The sequence below is a fragment of the Sinocyclocheilus anshuiensis genome, unplaced genomic scaffold (assembly GCF_001515605.1).
Source record: "Sinocyclocheilus anshuiensis isolate Anshui unplaced genomic scaffold, SAMN03320099.WGS_v1.1 scaffold1891, whole genome shotgun sequence".
Lineage (NCBI taxonomy): Eukaryota > Metazoa > Chordata > Actinopteri > Cypriniformes > Cyprinidae > Sinocyclocheilus > Sinocyclocheilus anshuiensis.
The window spans coordinates 797,907-818,898 of NW_015549560.1; the positions used below are offsets into that span (position 1 = coordinate 797,907).

At 37.8% G+C, this 20,992-nt stretch overlaps 1 protein-coding gene across 1 annotated transcript in view; it reads left to right on the forward strand.

Moving 5' to 3' along the window:
* LOC107657164 (Ral GTPase activating protein catalytic subunit alpha 2) overlaps window positions 1-20,992 on the forward strand; it is a 198,486-nt gene that overhangs the window by 55,423 nt on the left and 122,071 nt on the right. Inside the window, exon 4 of the mRNA XM_016445189.1 lies at window positions 20,772-20,829. Within this exon, the coding sequence (XP_016300675.1) occupies window positions 20,772-20,829 (58 nt within the window). The remainder of the gene's footprint in view (window positions 1-20,771; window positions 20,830-20,992) is intronic.

The following is a 20,992-nucleotide window of genomic DNA, read 5'->3' on the forward strand; positions in this document are numbered from 1 at the left end:
GTGAACAATAGCCTTTAAAATTACTTAAAATACATATATAATAGCAATGAGGCAATAATAATTAGTTCGAATAAAGTATCAAAAGCAAGAAATCATATGGTTTTATTGAACAAAACTGTTAAAATACAATGTATTAAAAACAATAGAGCTAATGTACATTACGCATTACAACAAAGGCCCGCAGAGGGCGCCAACGGCCTAATGATTATATTTACACATTGTTGTGCGATCTAATACTTGTTTAATATTTACCAAGCACCATTTAATTCAAATGTCCACTTAATATTTAATATTTGGCCATTTCTTTAGGACAGAAATGCTATAGCCACTGTAATTATATGGATTCTCGTCCGTGAAATGCGCCACTTCCGGTATTTTGCCGATTAGTCGACGCGAGCAAAAATGAATGTTCTGATGATTCCTGAGCTCATGCTTTAACTGTAATTGCTAAATCTGAAACAAAAATATATAAACCTAACCTGAAAAATAAAATACAAACACACACACATATATAATATGACCTATTTAGATAAAAATAAATATGACCTATATTTAATATGACCTATTTAGATAAAAACAAAAATGTCGGCTACAAAAAAGAGCTATTAAATATTTAATCATGGCTGACTTATATAGATGTGCTTTTTTTCTTGACAGCAAATGAGAATAGTGGAATTGTGCACATCGAACATCTCATTAGCTTTTCACGTTGACATCAGCGTGCTGCGGCTGTGTGGCGGAGCGACTGCGTACAGCGACAGCAGGAGAGGAACCATTAGTAGGCTCATGCTGTGGCAGCACCACACTGTTAATGCAGCATGAAAGCTTCACAACCTCCATCTTAAACAGGCCCGTCTCCACCAGCACGTCCTCATTCCTCCCTCGTCCCTGTGTCATAGCCTGTCCTGTCATGGCTGCTGTTTTGTGTTGTGACCGCGCTGGAAGGGATTATGGCAAACACCTCCATGTGGTGGGTGTCTGACCCCCTTTTTTATGGGTCGGCAGAGGAGAGATGATCGCTCGGGCTGCTGTCAGGTAGGGGGTGTGGGGGGCTGGTATTGTTCTCCTCCTCCTCCTTCTCTGTGCCTCTCTCTTTGTGTCTGGCACCATCAAGACATCTACCGCAGTTGTGGATTATGGCTGCATTCTCCTGTGTGTGAATATGTAGTAAATGCACTTTCAAAAGCACGCACACATGTTTGTGTCTTGTTAATGTGTAAGCTGAAGATCATGTTTGATGACAAGGCGCCAGGGTTATTATCGTTAACAAAAACTAAAACCATAAAACACATTTTTGTTACCTGAAACTAAATAAACATTAACTGAATTAAAATAAAACATTCAAAAAAATTATATTTCAGCTACCCTGAAACATTTAACATTTTTAGTTTAACTTAGTCAATGTATTTTAGCTTGCACATACAAGTTGGAAGATACTGGCCACTGCACTTCCATTAGCACAGCTATTGCTCACTTAGTAAAGCAACATACATGTAGCCAACTACAACCTAAACAAGTACTAAAACTGACAAATGTCAATTATTACTGAGCATTAAACATTAACAGGTCTTTCCCTTTACTCAAAAACACATAAAATACAACTTGATTTCAACATGTACTCTCCTGATCCAGCCATATGCAAATCATGCTGGGAAATAACAATCCACCACACAGTAAGGGGTCTTTCACACTAGCACTTTTGGTGCGCACCCGGGTTCGTACCCGAGTCCACTTAAAAGGGGTGGTCTGGGGTATGGTTCAAGTGAACTCCGGTACGGTTCGCTGCTGATTTGAACGTAATCGTACCAAATCGTAGAAGTGAACCGCTATTAATGACGTATTATTTGATAAAAATGTGTGTTTGTGTGTTTCACTCACTTTCCTGAAAAACGTGACTGACGCGCTGCAAGCAGAGAGCTGTATGTCTCATTTCTGTTCGCTTCAGCGTTCTTTAGAGCATTTGCAGTACATTCGTAAGACAGATGTAAGTGTCGTTATGTACTGAAGCTTTGGAAACAAAACCAACAGTTCAAAAAGAATAAATATAAAATTGAAGAGAGCAATGCTACGCATTTTGCCACCTTCTCCTGTGCCGTCGTTACTAAGCAATGGGGTAAACAGCTGCTGGCTTGATGACGCAAACGAACCGCGGTTCGGACCCAAGTAATATAATGTGAACACAGTCCGGCAGGGGAGGGGGGGGCCGTAATGGCGCTTTTCCACTGCATGGTATGGCTCGGCTTGGCATTGCTTAGTTTGCGTTTCCAGTTTAGTACCGCTTTAGAGTGGGCGGGATTATAGACATGTTGTTATAGTTGCACCACCTTTTTCATTTCGCGTCGTCCCATCAAGCCCTCGCTGGACCGCTCCTCGACTATCAACGAGAGGAACGTCTGCACTTCCTCAACAGACCATGAAACAGCCATTATTTTGTTGTTTAAAAAAAGGTGCGCTTGTTCGAAACTGTTGCGTTTGATCCTCGCTGGCTGTGCTGATTTAATCTAGCGGGTCTAGTGTCTCGTGTCGCAAGTTCAATGACAACAGGTAGTGACGATTCTCTCCGGCACATCAGTGATCAGCAGGGTTTACACGTCACATTTTGGTAATGGTACGGCTCGCTTGGAACCTCAGCCAAGGGGGTACTGAAAAAAGTACCAGGTACTGTAAACAGTGGAAAACCCCCCAAAAGCGAGCCGTGTCGTGCCGTGCCGTACCATGCAGTGGAAAAGCGCCATAAGAGTTGCAACAAAATGATTCATGTAGTCTCTCGACATAAATTAAGTAAACTTCAATTTTACATATATTTCAGTGGATTGAACTAGAGGTTTACCAAATATTCGGTGGCAAAAATCCATGCCGATAGTTTTTCCGGGTTGCGTCCGTTGCTGGAGCGGCTGAGAAGAGTCTGCTGTCATTATACAGTAAAGTGTGGACTCTACTCTCGACTCTGGAGGTGGAATCACTGACACCTTATGCTGTTTGTTTTGACACGTGAGCTGTGTTGGGGAATAACCAGTTACATGTAATGGCGTTACCTAATTTAATTACAAAATAAATGTAACTGTAATCCATTACTGTTACTGAGAAAAAAACCTATGAAAATGTTCATGATTACAAAGGGGGTTACATCTGAACATTTTCTGTAAAAAGCCAAGATATGTTGAATAATATTAATTTGTTGCTATGCCTGTTTTTGATTGACTGGTCTAAAATATGAGACACCAATGTTTCAGGAGTTTAGGACAGCATAGGACACATGCGATAACTTTTATTTCCCATTTGGGTTTATGTATATGCTTTATTTTTTTAAGATTACCCATTTTAGATGCCAGTGTTTCCTGTCATAGCTATGCAAATATTTGATTTTAAAACACTATCATAGCTATTAACACATAAATAAATAAATACAAAATAGAGAGAAGAGAAAACAGGGAAAATAATATTAACAAAAACTATAATAGTACATCAGGGATACTGAAATAACATTGCACAGCACATCATCTCGTTTTTGTTTTAGCACAAATATATGAATGTGCAAATAGCAGATTTAGAATGTAGATAGCAGCCTAACCCAGGCATATTCACAATGACAGCATTTAAAAGATACAAAGTGACCTGTGGTAGTGATTCAAAGCAACATGGACACAAAAACGATTGGCAGAGTTGAGCAGCTTTATGCAAATGCGCAGCGATGCGACTGCTATTAATGCAGGCGGTAAAGCTCAGTGTGATCTGCTGCCTGATACCAGTGTGTCCAGCAGTTGAGAATACTATAGCAGCTTGGTGACCTCCAGAAATGTTAATACGTCTATGCCAGCACACCTTTAACCAAAGTGCAAGCCAAGACATTTTGTTGGAAACTTTTTTGTTTCTGTTGCTCTTTACTGTGGGTCACATACACTTAGTCACACAAATCACAGCGCTATATTGAAAATATCTTTTGAATCTGAATCACACAGCATTTCAGCTTTCAGTGTGGACAGACAAATAATGTGATGCTAAAAACTTAATGCGTTGAGCCTGTATAGGACATGTTTTTGCTGTTATTCCATATGCAGTGAAATCAGGGCATGGCTGCATTTCATCTGGCTTTGTCATGCATTGCAGCGCTGCACAATAAACAGATAAACTTTCCTGCCTTTCTTCTGGACTCAATACAAGCACTACGGTCTGTAGTTAACTTGAGCATTCTTTTGTCTCCAGCGCACACTGATCCTGCTCACGAAGCTCCTTGGATGATGAATGAGAGCACTGTTATCACCCTTGATAGTCATTAGCTTAAGGCAGTTCCTTTGGCATCCAGATGGGCACATAATGGCGTCTTCCTCTCCGCCCACAGCTTACTGTGGGCTGCCCACAGACCCATCTCCCGCTCGCAGGTGCCACACACACACACACACACACACACACAAAGAGCCACTTATGGTAGGAGGGTGATGGTTGGCGCGAACAAGACACATTTGCATGGCATTTCCATCTCCTCTTAAAGTGGTCCTGCCCAAATGTTTCTCTTAAGAGCCGAATGAAATCTGAGATCTTTATGACTAGATTCAAATTGGCACAAAGTGTTAGCTAAATGAGAAAAAAAAAGACTTCTGTGGAACACAGAAGGAGATATTTAGCATAATGCCCATGCTACTCTATTTTATACAATAATATTAATGGGAACATATGCTTTTGAAGCATCAATGAATGAATGCATCACATTCTAAGACAGTGGTCACTAGGGCTGTCGCGATTCATCGATTTTATTTGACTATTCGATTTTTTTAAATCCTCGACTTCATTTTGCTCGCGTTGACTAACCGGCAAAATACCGGAAGTGGTGCATTTCAGTACGAGAATCCATAAAACACATTATTAGACTGTTTCCCAAGGCTGCATGATATATTAAACCCATTTACAAATCATAATTAAGCATAATTGTGAATTCACAAACGCTACGATTTAATTAGCTAAATAATTATATGCGATGCAGTTCTAATACAGTATATGCGCTTTAATTATTTACATGCGTCTGGATTCCATTTTAATGGTTCCATTAAATTTTAATAATCAAAATCATCTACAATTAATTAATTAATTAATTAATTTTTATTTATTTATTTTTTTTTTTTTCAGAAATACTGCACATTTACATTTTTCTCCTAAATAAATTCTGGTAAATAACATTTCTGGTAAATACTCCTTTAAAAAGTGTTTTTTAAGTAAAATTGTTGATTTTTTGTGTGGGAAATTAATAGTGTAGATTAATCGATTAATCGATAAATTAGTCGATAGATTAATCAAAATAAAAATAGTCGTTAGTGGCAGCCCTAGTGGTCACCAACCTTTTTAAGCCCAAGATCGCTGACCTCGGCCTTTATGAAAGTCCAGATCTACCTATTGAAGAACTGATAGAAAAAGACAGCCCAGATTGTACTTCCAATTTGAGACCTTTTATTTTGTATTTTAATTAGTGAGGCACGGATCATGATTTTTCATGGCTGATTCAGATTTCGACCTTTTTTGTTGTTGTTGTTTTGTTTTGTTTTTTGATTCTGCATTTTTCATGTACAAGTAAATTGGCTAATTCCAATATTGGTTGTCAATTATTTATTTATGTATTTATTTATAAAAAAATGTAAAGCAAATTTATTAATTGTTTATTCGCTCTCTATAACTTTATCTATGAAATTATGTTACATAAAACATTTGCATGAAACAAAAACAGCAGACGGGCTGAATGAGAGGCAGATTCAGTCTGTGACAGCAGGTGGCGCTTATGCGTTTCCTTGGTTACCGCTTTAAATAAAGTAGCACATCGCTGAAACACTACTTAAAAGGTGCACTAAGCAATATTTGAAAAACGCTTTTGACCACAGTGTTGGACCGAGTCCCAAAACACACTCACAGCCAATCAGCAGTAAGGGGCGTGTCTAGTTATGACAGGGAGAAGAGGGCGCTCAGTGAGTGCACAGGACGGATATTAGCAGATCGACTATAGATAGCGAGAGATTGCAGATAAAAAAAAGAGGAACATTTCAGAGGAACAAAACATTAAAAAGAAGGGTTACGATCAGGCAAGAGTAGGACCCGCGTAAATATTGGAGCAGCTTTCCAGCGGTGGAGAGAAGTCGAGCGGAAGGGAATTGGATGCCGAGGTTGCTTTGTTTCTTCTTGGTAGATGAGTTACCTTGATTTTGCTTTGTTTCACACAACTAATCTGTGTTGGCTTTTGCTTGAATAAGCTGCGGCCGGCAGGCATAGCAGGTTCCGCCATCGTCGCTGCCAGGGTTGTGAACGTACGTGTGAGGCGGAGTTATCAAAATAGGGACGAGGTCCTCTTGGGGTATGGGCGTGTTTGTTTTGGTGCTTTCAAATATCAACATATTTTGCCAAAATTCGCTTAATGCACCTTTAAATGGTTAGTTCACCCAAAAATGAAAATTAGCCCATGAATTACTCACCCTCAAGGTATCCTAGGTGTATATGACTTTCTTCTTTCAGATGAATCTAGTCTGAGTTATATTAAAAATTGTCTTTGATCTTCCAAGCTGTTTAATGGCAGTCAGCGGGTGTTGCAGTTCATCAGTCCAAAATAAGTGAAATAAAACACATCCATCCATAATAAAAAGTGCCTCACATGGCTCCGGGGGGTGAACAAAGCTTCCTGTAGCGATTCGATGCGATTTTGTAAGAAAAATAACCATATTTAAAATGTAACAATCAATTTAATCTAGCTTGCGCTTACTGTTGCACACGAAAGCAGTTCCGGGCGGATGACGTTGGACGTCGGCGTTGCGCATGCACCGCTCAGAAGTGACGAATGCGGAAGCGCAGGGGAGAGATCAAACCAAAACAACGGTCACTTATTAGAAGCACAAAACGAAGATTTGTAAAGAAGAATGTCAGAGGATTTCGATTTAAGCCAAGAGGAGACTGGTTTTCCTTTGCTAAAGTAAGGAAACTTTGCTTCCTTTGCTCCTGTAAACAAACGTTGGTTTGCGCAACGCCGACATCTTACGTCATCCTCCCGGAGCTGCTTCTGTGTACAACTGTTGGCGCAAGCTAGATTAAAGTGATTATTACGTTTGAATATGGTTATTTTTCTTACAAAAACGCATCGATTCGCTACAGGAGGCCTTTGTTCACCCCCCGGAGCCGTGTGAGACTCTTTTTATTATGGATGGATGTGCTTTATTTCACTTCTTTTGGACTGATGCACGCAACACTAAACAGATGACTGCCATTCAACAGCCTGGAAGATCAAAGACAATTTTTAATATAACTCCGATTGGATTCATCTGAAAGAAGGAAGTCATATATGCCTAGGATGGCTTGAGGGTGAGTAAATAATGGGCTAATTTTCATTTTTGGGTGAACTATCCCTTTAATATGCATTATACTGAGGCGAGATTAAAAAAAGAAAATACCATCTAAACTTTTCTGAAGACAGTCAAAAAATTGACACATTAATATAAACCCTCATCCCCAAGTTAATATTTATATTTTATTCCTACAGTATATTTCGAACATGGTGAACAGTGAGCTTGCTCTGCCTGTATAGTATTTTCTCCTCTTTGCGTCCATCTTCAGCGTCTCTAGCCTTTGTTAACGTCCTGTTCACAGACTCAGGTATGATGTCTTTTTTCTTTATCACTGTTCCAGTGGCTCCCAAAAATAACAGAAAAATATTACAATTACAGTTGCCATTTTCCATTGAAGTAAATCATACTCAACACTATTCATGGTAACTCAAGATTGTTTCTACAAATTTTTACTTGCCCTGCCAATATTTTCACTGGCCTTGCCACAAAGAATAATAGTTGTTGTTATCATTGTTTTTGACCCATGTTATCTTGTATTGTAATAAATAAGCTACATTTTAGATACCAGTTAAATTGTACAATTCTCAATTCTAACCAATAGACTAACAAATAAAAAGTTCAAACATTATTAAAGAACAAATGAACAGATTACAATCAATAGCACAAATAAACAGAACAAAGATACAAATTAAACAATGCTTTAGGTTTTTAGGTTTGTATGTGTTCAGGTACAGAAATTAATCAAATGTAAAATAACATTGCATATTCTTCACTGTATAAATTAAATATAGATTAATCATTGTTAAAGCAACAAATTAACATTAAGGACAGCGACAGCAGCTGGTAAATTAGATGCAGTAACTTTAAGAGACAACTGTTTTTGAGGATACTCGCCAAAACGGGTATTTTGACATACTTTTGTATGTATTTGTCCTTTCAAGCGCAAGAAGATGCATACAGTAAAGAAACGCAGTACGAGGCTTGCGCCTTGACTGAGATGCGACTCTCTGCTCTCTACTGAATGTAGATGCATTTCACAACTTCTTGCACTCGAATGCTTTAATTACAATAGCTTGAATGTTTAAATTGGCAAGGCTTAAAAATGTGCAAATGATAAACTTTCCATCAACTGTCCCCAACGTCTTTCATGCTGGCCCCGTGCCATCGGTCAGTCCTCATTTTTGAGCCCTATAACTAATAGCAGAATATAGACTGCGTTCACACAGCACTAGAATACAGTTGTCAGTCCCATATTTGCACCTGCAAATTTGAATAAAGTTTATTGGCAGAAGTTACTGTTATTATTTATTGGTAAGTTAACCAAAGGATTAATCGACTAATCAGAAAATATTCAGATTAATCAACTGAACAAGAAAAAAAAAATCGCTAATCAATTAAAAAATAAAAAGCCTTTATGTCATTAAAGTTAAACCATGCACAACACTTTTAAACAAGCCATACTTTAATTTACACAAATACACCATACAGAGTTGCATTTTAAATAACCTATATGAAGTATATGTGATCTCTTGCTTAGAGGAGAATGTTTGTTGTAGAAATTCAGCGTCTGTGAGAAACTTGTTGGATTGCCTGACCTGCTTTTCCCGGATGCTGTGGTCTCAGGCCCTTCTGTCAGTCACTCCACAGCTTCATCAGACCTCTGATCCCTGAATCACTAATCTCATGTCCTGTGCCTCCTTCCTGAAGCCCATCTGACTGCTCTGTCCCTGGGTCAGTGCTGTCCCTCAGCTTGGATTTTTTGCTGACTGCTGAGTCTCTAGTGAATAAGGGGCACTTTGCTGATGGACATGTTCCTCTACTTTTATCCGGTTTGTAGCCTCATGGAAGCACCTCTGACTGCAACGCAGAATACGGTTGTGTGGTTGAATGTTAAATATGGTTATGTTCATAAACAGTTGCGTTATGAAAGAGAGTGGCAGCCACACTCTATAACTTACTTGGCTTAGACCAATTGTGCACCAATAATACGTGTTCACAACAAGAAAAGGTATGTAACTTAGAAAATTGGCTGAATTTAGATAGACAAAATCAAGAACACCAAGCTGCACAGAACTTTACTTGAGGTGATCTGGTTGTCAGTCCAAAACACTGCGTGAACGTAGACTGAAAAAATGTTGATGCAGGGCTCCAGACTAACATCTGACAGCTGATATTCAGTCCGCACTGCGCAGCTCAATGGAGTAGCGCGGTTTTGTTACGCTTTTGTTTAGTTTGTTTGATGTTTCGCAACAGAAATGGCAGCTTATGTGTTGGGCAATACGGTGGTTGCACCAGTTACCGCTGACAAAACTTTGTCGTACCGGCAGAAAACATGTTTGCAGTCTGGAGTCTGTGATGGGTGATATGATTGCACACACATGTCTGAAGTATTGATGCAGTATCATGAGAGAAATAATCATAATCCATCATATATAATTGAATCAGCACAGCCCTAATACGATGAGAGCGTGTTAATATGATAACTCCTGTAGCAAATGTTATTAGAGTATGAAAAGGGTTTTGCCAGTGAGCAATCCATTTGTACTCTTGCCTGTTTTCTCATGAGCCATTCTCGATTGGCCATCAGTGATGTCAATTTAGGCCCATTAGGACGCATCAGTATGCAAATGGACCAAAAAGGTCATAAATAAGAGAACAAGGAGCTGTAACTCTACCTCTCTCTCTCTCTCTCTCTCTCTCTCTCTCTCTCTCTCTCTCTCTCTCTCTCCCTCCCTCTCCTCACTCTTGTTTGTAAAGATGGCTGTGAAATAAAGTTCTGTTTCAAATTCATCTCTCTCTCTCTCTCTCTCTCTCTCTCCCTCTCTCTCCCTCCCTCTCATCACTCATTTCCCCTTTGCTTGTCAATCTAAATGACCTTAACCCTGTGATTCTAGTAGATCAGATCCCCCTGTCTGACTGGGAGTTTTTTGCAGGCTCTTTTTTTGCTCTCCTCTTTTGTTGGATTTTGATATTTTGGGTTTGTGTTATTGAAGCACTGTGCTGTATTGTGATGGCTCAAGGATTATACAGCCTTGAGTGCCTTGTTGCTTTTATGAAAATGTGTTACTACATTATTAAAATATATTAAGTGTCACGTTGCACACACACGAGGGACGAGGAGACGCTGGAGAATATGTTGACAGGACTTTATTTGCATGAACCAAGGGAGACGAACACAGGAAGGCGTTCACACGAAGACTTGGGACTGGGAGCACATTTTATACACACACAGGAGGAGGGGATAACGAGACACACCTGGGAGCAATAAACCATCATGGGGAACACCTGGTTAAAAATGGGAAAGGAACACCTGGGGAGCAAGACACAGACAAAACATGGAACAGAGTCTGACATAACGCCCCCCTCCGTAAGGCGTGACCTCACGCCATATAACATCCAATGGGGAAGGGGGGTGGGCACTCTGGAGGTCCCTCAGGAAAAACATGGAACAGAGTCTGACATTAAGGACATACATTTTAATAATATTAACACAGTTGTGGTGGTTGTGATGTCACCCAACTCACGAATATTAATTAGGTTATGCACAATTAGTTGAATGTGATCTTTTTACTTTTTGGATAACAGTCTGTCTGTGTGATCTGCTGATCTGGACATTATGTCTGAATTGTGTAAGTCATGCTTATAAATGGATACATTCATGGATCAGCAATCAAAAGCCAAGTAGGACTTATCAGAAATTACTTTTTCCATTAAGCAGCAATATTTGCCCCCTGGAATTGATTTACCTTAACTGCCCGGAAGAGCAGTTTTTTGTTGTTGTTTTAATTACCCTGTTAAACAGGGCTCGTCAGTGCGAGCATTTCACTCACATTTCACTCGCATTTGCGACTAAAAATAGATGTGTGCGAACTGGAAAATGTACTTAGGAGCATGGGTGCGAAAAAAAAAATGTAAACATCCTAACTTACACGGTAGCCTATAATAATGTATTAATTTCTTCAATTTATTTATGGATAAACAGCGATGCAGCCTCATATGATTATTGAACTTTAAAAAGGCGACAATCTAATTTAAATAGCACAGATGAGAAGGCGGTATAAGTGAAGGAGATGCGCACATTCGGCACTAGAGGGCGCTGCCGGAGGCAGAAATGCAGCCGTTACCCCGGTAACCCTGTAAACAAAGCTGTTTCAAACAGTCATTTAGATATTTATATTCGCTTTAGTCTTCACCATAGCACCAAATAATTCATACATAAAGACTTAATAAGCTACTGTATTTATTTTCAAACTTAAAATTTTTTTTAATTTTATTTTAACCTAAAACATGGCCTACCTATATATTGACTGATTCGTTATTATTGTTCGGTAACATTTAACAGGTTACATTAGTTAACATGAAATAACAATGACTGCATTTATTAATCTTAGTTCATGTTAATTTCAACTTTTAATAATACATTATAAAGTCAAAAGTTGTATTTGCTAATATTATTAATGGAGCTAACATGAACTAACAATAAATAGTTGTATTTTTTAGAGCCCGACCAATATATCGTTTTGCCGATATTATCGGCCGATATGAACCTGTCGCCGATATATCGGTATCGGTGAATATGCCGTCGATATGCTGCCGATATGAAATTTTTTTTATGAACATATAATGCAGATAAAATGCTTGAAATGGTGAAATTACTGAGTTTATCCAGCAGAGCGCGCTCCATTGTTTGCTACTGGCGACCTGGATGAAACGCTTTAAAGCTTAGTCTATGGAAAACCATTGAAACTTTAAAAGGCCATATCTCATTAACAGCGCGGCGAATCCGCACCAAATTCGGGGGATCCCTTCAGCTCGAGGAAGTAGTATTTTTATTAATCAACGTTAACAAATAATATTAAAGTGGAAGTGAACCAGTCAGTTAAGTTAACATTATTTAGTAAAGTGATTCCCACTTTGATAAAAAAATATATAACAAACATGATTAATGTAACCGTTTTAAAGAAAAAAGGTTGTTTTGTTATAGCTTTTAGAGCAAGGGCGCCGCCATCTTGCAGTACCACCGCGTGTGACGTCACGGGGTTGGTTCGCTCCATTGGCCAGTGCAGTAATATAAGCATTTCTTTACTTTTTGAACTCACAAATGTTTTTGAAATGGAGGAAGACAAACTTGAAAGGACTGTTGAGCCCTCGCTCCGATGGCCAGTGAAGTAATATTAGCATTTCTTTACATTTTGAACACATGGATGTTATTTTAACACACAAATAATGGTTTTCACCATAATTTGGATGAATATTCAACATCCAACTGTCTATATGCTAAGTTTTGATCGTGGTATCCCAAACATTGTTTTCATAATGCGAGGCGCAACATAATGTAAACAGACAACGCTTCATACGATATCATTCATGTCGCATTTTATTGTTATGTCAGACCATTAAGACATGCATTACACTGACTGGTTCACCAGTATCATATTTTATGTTCACCTGCGAATACAATTAGCTTTCCTGCTTTCCAGGACGTAGTGTTTAACTAATCACCTATCTGAACAATCGGACCAGTGCTGCTTCCTCAATAATGTTTATCATTCTCACGTGTTTTAAGCCTTGTAAGTTTAAATATTAAAGTGTTTTAAGCCATTCAAGTGTGAGACAGCACAGAATAGATTTCAGTGCGGTACCGCACACGCACACAAAGCCACAGCTCGGCTCGGACAGCACGCGAGTAGGCTACCAAATTGAGCTTTCTGTCGCGCCTTCATCAGCAAATGCACACAAAGCACGTCGGAATGACAGTCTTGAGGAGTATCCACGTAAACGAGTATTGTTTCCAATCTGCACTTTACCGGTGTGGTTTCTTCAACCCCTAATACTGCTCGGTCCCATCGCCGTATCGGCTCAAATGCATAGGCAATTGCAAGTGCTTTCAAGGTAATCTTCCTCCATTTCAAAACAAGCGTGTGTTCAAAATGTAAAGAAATGCTTCTATTACTTCACTGGCCATCGGAGCGAACCAACCCCGTGACGTCACACGCGGTGGTACTGCAAGATGGCGGCGCCCTTGCTCCAAAAGCTATAACAAAACAGCCTTTTTTCTTTAAAATGGTTACATTAATCATGTTTGTTATATCTTTTTTTATTCAAATTTAATTTATTTTCCTAAATAATGTAAACTTGACTAACTGCTTCATTTCCACTTTAAGTACTGCAACAATTAGCTATTGCACACTGTTAGTTAATGTTAACCTGCTTTAACTACAGTTAACTAATGGGACCTTATTGTAAAGTGTTACCTATTGTTCTTTCATTCATTTGAACTTTAATATTTTGCATTCTAATCTTGAAACACTTGTTTACTTAATTATTTTTTTTGTATACATTTTTTAAATAAAGTCTTTCTTTAGTAAAATATCTTTAATAAAGTTATTTAACCTGATAGGAGAACAACACTGTAATTAACACTTTTTTTTACTTACTAAATTACATATTGTGATAAAACCATATACCGTGATAAGCTTCAACGACTATTGTGAAAAGTTGATACTGTCACTGTCACATATCTAATCTTCATAAAATTTAATAGGACTATAAATAATTACATAAATAGCCTATTAAATAGTCTGAAGCAAAATTATTTAAAAACCTTGTGTACTTTCTGTATTCTGATAAATTAAGTAATTGTGTTTGTAAATTTCTCTATATATCCCCTTATTAAGCTAAAACACAAAATGTGAAAAATTTGCATTGCGCCCCTAAATTTTTCAACTTAGGAGCACATGTGCTCCTCACAATCACTCAGTGATTCTGTTTATTTTATTTTTATTTTTAATTTTTTTCTGAAATGTTGGGGTTTTATCTTTCACTTGGATGTTGTAGTAAATACAGCTGGATAAAACAAAAACTGTCCGTCTTCATTTCAGGCTGCAAAGCAACCCTCTGTAACTAACACTGTAACTAACTTATTTATTTGTTAATTTGATTTAAAATTTAATTTAAAATTGATTTTTATTTAATTTAAAGAAACCAGAATTAAGTGTTTACATCGGCAGGTATTTATCATGAGTTGGGATACATTTGTTTGCATATACTGTATATATAGATATATAGATATAGATATTTGTGTGTGTGTGTGTGTGTGTGTGTGTGTGTGTTTTGATGGAAAAGTAAATGTATACAATAAGAGCAGGAACTTGACAAAAATGCATGAATATGTGACAATGCTTGGCAAAATGTGACATAATGCCCTTAGTATAATATCAGTGTACTGTTGTCAGTTGTTGATTGAGAAATTCTGTCCTGTTCCTCTGTCTCTCTTTCTGACTGTCCCTGTTTTGGAAAGGTGCAAATATCACCACGTTTGTTGAATCGGAGTGATTTGTATTGAGTTGCTTCCCTCTTCTGGAGTGTCTAGGTATTGCAACAATGTTTTCTAAAATTGTAACTGCAGTGGAGCAATTTTGTTGAATTTTAAACGAGATGTTGCTTGATCATTGGTTGATCTTCAGTATGTTGTTTAATCATAGGTTTTTATTGGCACATTATACAAAATATTAAATCAGTAAAGTCGTTCAGATCATTCAGTTGCCTGTACCACCATAGCAAATGGCAATCGCTTGAACTTTTTTTTTGTCCCTGTTGTGTTTGTTGAACACACTCTCATATATATTGACTTCTAAATCTACAGTTTTTGCCATGTAAAAAAAAAAAAAGATTAGTGTTGATTTTATTTCACATTATAAACAGACACTTTCTAAAAAATAAATGCTGAAATAACTAATATTGGTCCATGTATGTTTATACATGTTTTACATGTCAGTGAATTGTTCTATTTTTTATTTATTTATTTATTTTACAGCATATTTTAACAATAAAACTCTTTTTTTAATGTATATTGTCACCTACTCATTTTCACATAAACATCCTGTCAGCAAGTGAGTCAAATATTAATTCAGTAAACATTCAGATTCAGCAAGTTGTTCTGAATGGACTTTGATTTTCAAAAATGAAGTGCATTTATTTCAGTAATGATAATCATCCTGTCTGGACACATTCTTTCTTTCTTTTATTTTATTTTTTATAAAAAAAATTGCACTACTTAAAGAAATACAAATACTTACATGATGCATAAATTAGTGTTAAAAATAATACGACGCCTTAAAACGTGGTAAAATGTACGGCATTTATTACAGTAATTATAATCATCCTGTCAGGACAGATTTTTCCTTTTTATTTTTAATTTAAAATGAGAATTGAGGGTGGTTATTGTTCAATTACATTATGCTGAATATATTTCCTTTTGTTTTGTAATACACAAAAGTTAAATGCACTCAACCTTATAAATGATTTGTAAGAATTTTATATTTGGTAGCACATCTTGTAGCAAAACTTCTCCATAAATCTCTCACCTAATAAATGCTTGTCGCACACAAACATGTCAGAGGTGTCTGTCATTGATTGAAAACCTGTTGCTCTGTCAGAATCAGGGCCATGCAAACGAACACCTGTGAGCCGGGTTTCAGCATGGCACCGTGTGACTTAGACTCGATGTCGATTTCAGACCCGGAAGATAAACGCCTAAATGAACCTCTTGAAAATAATATTATATAAAGAAGAAGAGTTGTCTAACATATGTATTTCTTGTTGAGGCTTGAGGCTTTCCTTTATTACAGCAGTGCATTTGCAGTGTTACATATTCTGTGCCTTGAGGGCTAAATTATGAGATTGAACATCATGTAGTACAAACCATGTGTTCACAGACTGTGATCTCTGATCTTCCTGGTTGTTTTTCAGACTGCTTGCTGGTCCTTGTATCATATGACTGCCTTTTCCACGCCATTAACTTTCTTGTATTATGGATGGACTTTGACTTGCTTGAACTTATATCCCATCTTTGATTTCTACTGTGCACTTGATATATATAAAACTAAACATTATCAAATTTCAGCAAGTCTGTAGATTGTACTGATCCAAAACATCTATAACTTACTTTCTTCTCTAGAACAAAACAAAGATATTGTGATTTTTTTTTTTTTTTTTTTGTCCAGGGAAAGTAGATTCTGATCTTAATTTGATGTGTGATATCAGGAAATATGTCTGGTTCATGCCAGGTTTTTTTTTTTTTTTCCCTAAGAAAGAAAAAATCTCTTTCAACTAATGCTGTAAACTATACAGAAAACCCACTTACTTGATACTAGGGCTGTATAAAATCAATATCACATTTGCAAACTCTCTTTATAATCATGAAAAAGCTGTCACTCACCTCAGTTCATCGCGAGGTATTACGGCCGATCACAAAATTCGACATTGCACAGCTAAACATAGACACAAATATCCCACTACGCTTTTATTATGTGTGGAAGTCTGATCGCTTTATTAGGCTATTGATGGAAAAATAACATATAGAAATCCCTTTCATTTCCCAAAAAAAACAAAAAAAAAGTCTGAACTGGAGAAACATTTGTTTATGCTCGTAAAGCTGCTTCGCCAAGTGTGCGCTTGCAGTGTTGCCATGTCCACTTATATCCATCTGAGTTTATTTGTTCCATATTAAAGCCCCGTTCACAGTACAAGCGACACGCAACAGCAAAGCGACACAATCCCATTCATTTCAATGTAGAGCTGGCGATTTCCAGCGACACAAGAGACAGCGGCCGTTGGCGACCGGATGGGGCGTGTCCAGCGACGCGACAAAGTTCAGAATCCTTCAACTTTATGCAAATGAAGAGTGACTTTCAGGAGCGACAGCCAATAGGAAAGAAGACGGTATAGCTCATGTGATCGTTGTCCTCTCAGCGCCGTAGATAAACATACGCAATGGAAGAAAGTAGGCTCTGGTTCTCATTCATTTTTGTTTGTATATACGGATTTAATTTAGATTTAGATTATATTTAGTCTTTTGCCTCCAAAATGTTTGTACTTAGCGGCAAGAAACCTGATTCGCTGTCAAGGCAACCAGTATTGAGAACGCCCACTAGCAACCTCATCGAAAGTCGCTGCTAGTGTGAACGGGGCTTAAGAGGTGAAGTGACAACTTCAAGTTCAGTTAGAGTGTGCCAGTGTCAGTTATTGGAACAGAGAAAAGTCAGCTGTTAATGCGGTCAAAATGCTTGCACAACAGGGTTGGCCGGAGCGGTGGCCAAGCTTCAATCATGACCACCACGTAGCTATACCCCTGGTTACGCGCATCTCAGAGCGGCTCCATTCACAGTAAATGCTGCTCCACACAAACAGTCATCATTTACATGAGTGGACTGTCTCAAACTCCATCTTTGCATAGGCTGTGAGTCTGAGTTGCTTATAACGTTCATCTGGGAACAATGTGCATCATTCTATCAGATTTATAAGGTAAATAATTTATAAACCTATGCCAACACAGCAGAATACATCATTATATTTCTAAATATAAAAACTGTTCATCGCTACTTCATTAAAAGTTTCTGTCATAAAGAAGTGGCTAAATATTAAAGATTAAGTGGACATTTGAAGTAAATGTTTAGTCAATATTAAACAAGGATTCGTTTGCGCTGTAAAGTGTAAAAACAATCGTCAGGCATTTGGCGCCCTCTGCAGGCATTTGATATAATACATAATGTACGTAAGTAATGATTATATTGTTTTATTACATTGCTTTTGATATTTTATTTGAACCAATTATTATTGCCTCATTGCTATTATATATGTATTTTAAAGTCTATTGTTCGCATAGGTCTATTTTTATTACCACAAAAATATCTGATTACTTGTTTAATCGTCAGAAAAATCGACAGATTACTTGATTACCAAAATAATTGTTAGTGACAAACCTACTTGATACATTACTATTAAAGGTAAAAATGAACAGCAGAATCCAAACTATTAAATATAGTTACTATTTATTTTCATATATTCATAAATATTAATCAACATTCAAACAAAAACATTTATTCAGACGTTTGAATTGCCCATTGAATGGCAGGTTGAGCAGTTCATTTTGAGTCACTTTGACTCAAATGATATAATTATTATGTTTCAACTCGAATTCATTGTGGAAATGTGATTACTTGCGCTGTGGGTGTCTTAAAGACTTGTTTACGTGACAGATTTATTCAAGCATGCATTAAGTAATTAAGACATCAAGCAAAGAGTGTGGCATTTCTAATCACTGAAGCTGCCACTCACTTTTGTTTCAGCATAAGCTCTGCACTCACACAAACTCACATCATCACCAGACACTTCCTACACTAAATAATGAGTCTCTTATTTACATTGTATTTACACTGTTGGTAAGAATGAGAGCATCCCCGAGTGTGCACTTAACAGACATGCCTGTGATTGGCTACAGTACTCAGCAAAAACAGTGTAAATCGAAACCATGGTCGAAAAAGTCACAAGGGGGTTTTACTGATGAATTTTGTCATAAAAATGTTTTATATATATATATAATATATACAGTGACCAGGAGTTTCCTCTCAAATGAGCTGCTTCAGAAGTTGAGGTGACATGTGGAAGCTGTAAATCCAAGAGGGGTTCAGGCCCATCACTCCATGGCTGGTGTATTCTCAGTCATGCTCACCATGTGGTAAGCACGCTGAGTGTGGATAACGGCGATGCAGAAAAGCCTGTGGTAATGCTTCATCCTTATGCTTAGAGAGCTGCCGCAGATTAGCACAGACTCTGGCAACCGGCAGCGGCTCGCAAACTCCACGCCACCCTTCTCAAATCCGCCATCCCAGACACCGCTGCAGCACGGCAGGGGAGCGCTTTCTGTTACCGCTGCAAGAAGCATTACTGAAACCTCAGGCTTCTTCTGCGATCCCCAAGTGTGCAGGCTTAAACAGATCCCGCCACTGGATATCAGCTCCAGTTATTTGTCAGTTTCCTCACGACAATGACAGGCTGTAATCCAGAGCTGTCCTTCCACAAGCTGAAGATCAATACAGAGGTGCTTGAAAGCTCTCATACTCGTGTGTCATCACGTTCCACATCAACACAGGAAGTAAATGAGAATGACATGTTAACACTGAATGATGGCTGTCACATAGCACGTGAGATTATGGTGACATTATGGTGTTCTCTTCTTGTAGAGTGTCACGGATGCCACTCTTTGAGTTGTGGTGACAGACTTGATCCCATGTTGCTGTTCTTTGGTTGAGTGTCTTATAATAGCATTACTCATAATGCACTGCCACTGATGACATTATCGTTGTCCATTATTGTCCATTAGTGTGAATCTTAACCCACCTGTCTCTGTATGTATCTCTTTAACAGGGACACGTCTTACTGTCTGTAAATAGACACTAATAATATGGTGTCTAAAATCAGCAGTAGGTGGCAGCGAGTTTTAATCATTGAGTCACTCATTCATTTATTCATTCATTCATTCTAATTTGTTCATAAACTCATTCATTTATTCAGGAACAAAACTGCTGTGTATTGTTCTAAGAAGCACAAAAAATAAGTTCCTTTTTTGGAGCCATTTGTTTAAGACTTAAGTTTTGGAACTTAAGTCAAAAAAGTCTAAAATGTAACTCAATATTAAACTTTTGTAAAAAATCTGTATCACATTTGCATGTTCATAATCAGGAAAACGGCACACTTGCTTAAGTGATGTTACGTAACTATATCATATGATACATATCACATACCTCTAGTGGGCAGCAAAACATGAACGATAAATAAAAGGTTTACTTTACTTCTCTGTGAGCAAAGTTTGTGTTTTGGCCTGGTGAACAATAAAACCGTGGACTTGCTGTACATTAAAGGAGGAACCTGAGGGGCCGTTTACACGACAACGTTTTCAGCCAAAAATAGGAAACTTTTTATGCGTTTTGCCTGTTCGTTTACACGACAATGGTGTTTTGGGGACTGAAAGCGCATATTTTTGAAAACGCCACCGTTATCGTTTCCGTGTAAAAACCCAAAACGGGAATCTTTGAAAATGGTGATGTCATGCACGTGGGTAGTACGTGTTAGGTATGTAGACATGCGCAGTATGTGTTGATTTTAATGGCAAACGCGAACAAACATACACAACAATGGCGGAGTACATGGTACAGTTGTTGCTGTTTAAGAGTTTGATAACGCTTCTTCAGCAAAGTGTGGATTTACTTCACCAATATTACAACCAACAGTGGAGACGCATCATATACACACGGCAACAGGTACTGTTTACTAACAAGGTGACAGCACCAACTACTGGCCTGGCATACGCAATATAGTGTTTTTGGCCGTTTTCGCGGATATGTGTAAACACGAATCGTTTTGAAAACGTTGTCGTGTATACGTGAAACTTTTTAAAAACGCAAGGGAAAAACTTTTCCGTTTTTGACTACATTGTTGTCGTGTAAACGTAGCCTGAGACAGAAGAGAATATCATACAAACTTAGCAATAGGCATGTTTTTTTTTTTTTTTTTTTTTGCACCAGTTTACTATTATTGGGTGAAAAATGACTGACATTGAGCTCTTGAATTGTATGTTATTAGTTTAACGTAATCACTGTGTGTCCTTATTTTTCCTTTCAGAAAATTCTGCAACTTCTACCTGAGAAAATCAACAGTCGATGGCAGTTTCACAGTATAGGTAAAGTGCTGCTCAGACCAATTGTTACACTGACGTGGTCCATGCCACACATTTGATCTGCTGAAATTGAAATACTGCTTACAGTATCACTATTTATTTTTATACAACAGTTCGTTCTGGTTCTCAAATCTGATTGGTTGAGAACCGTGAGATATTGTACTGG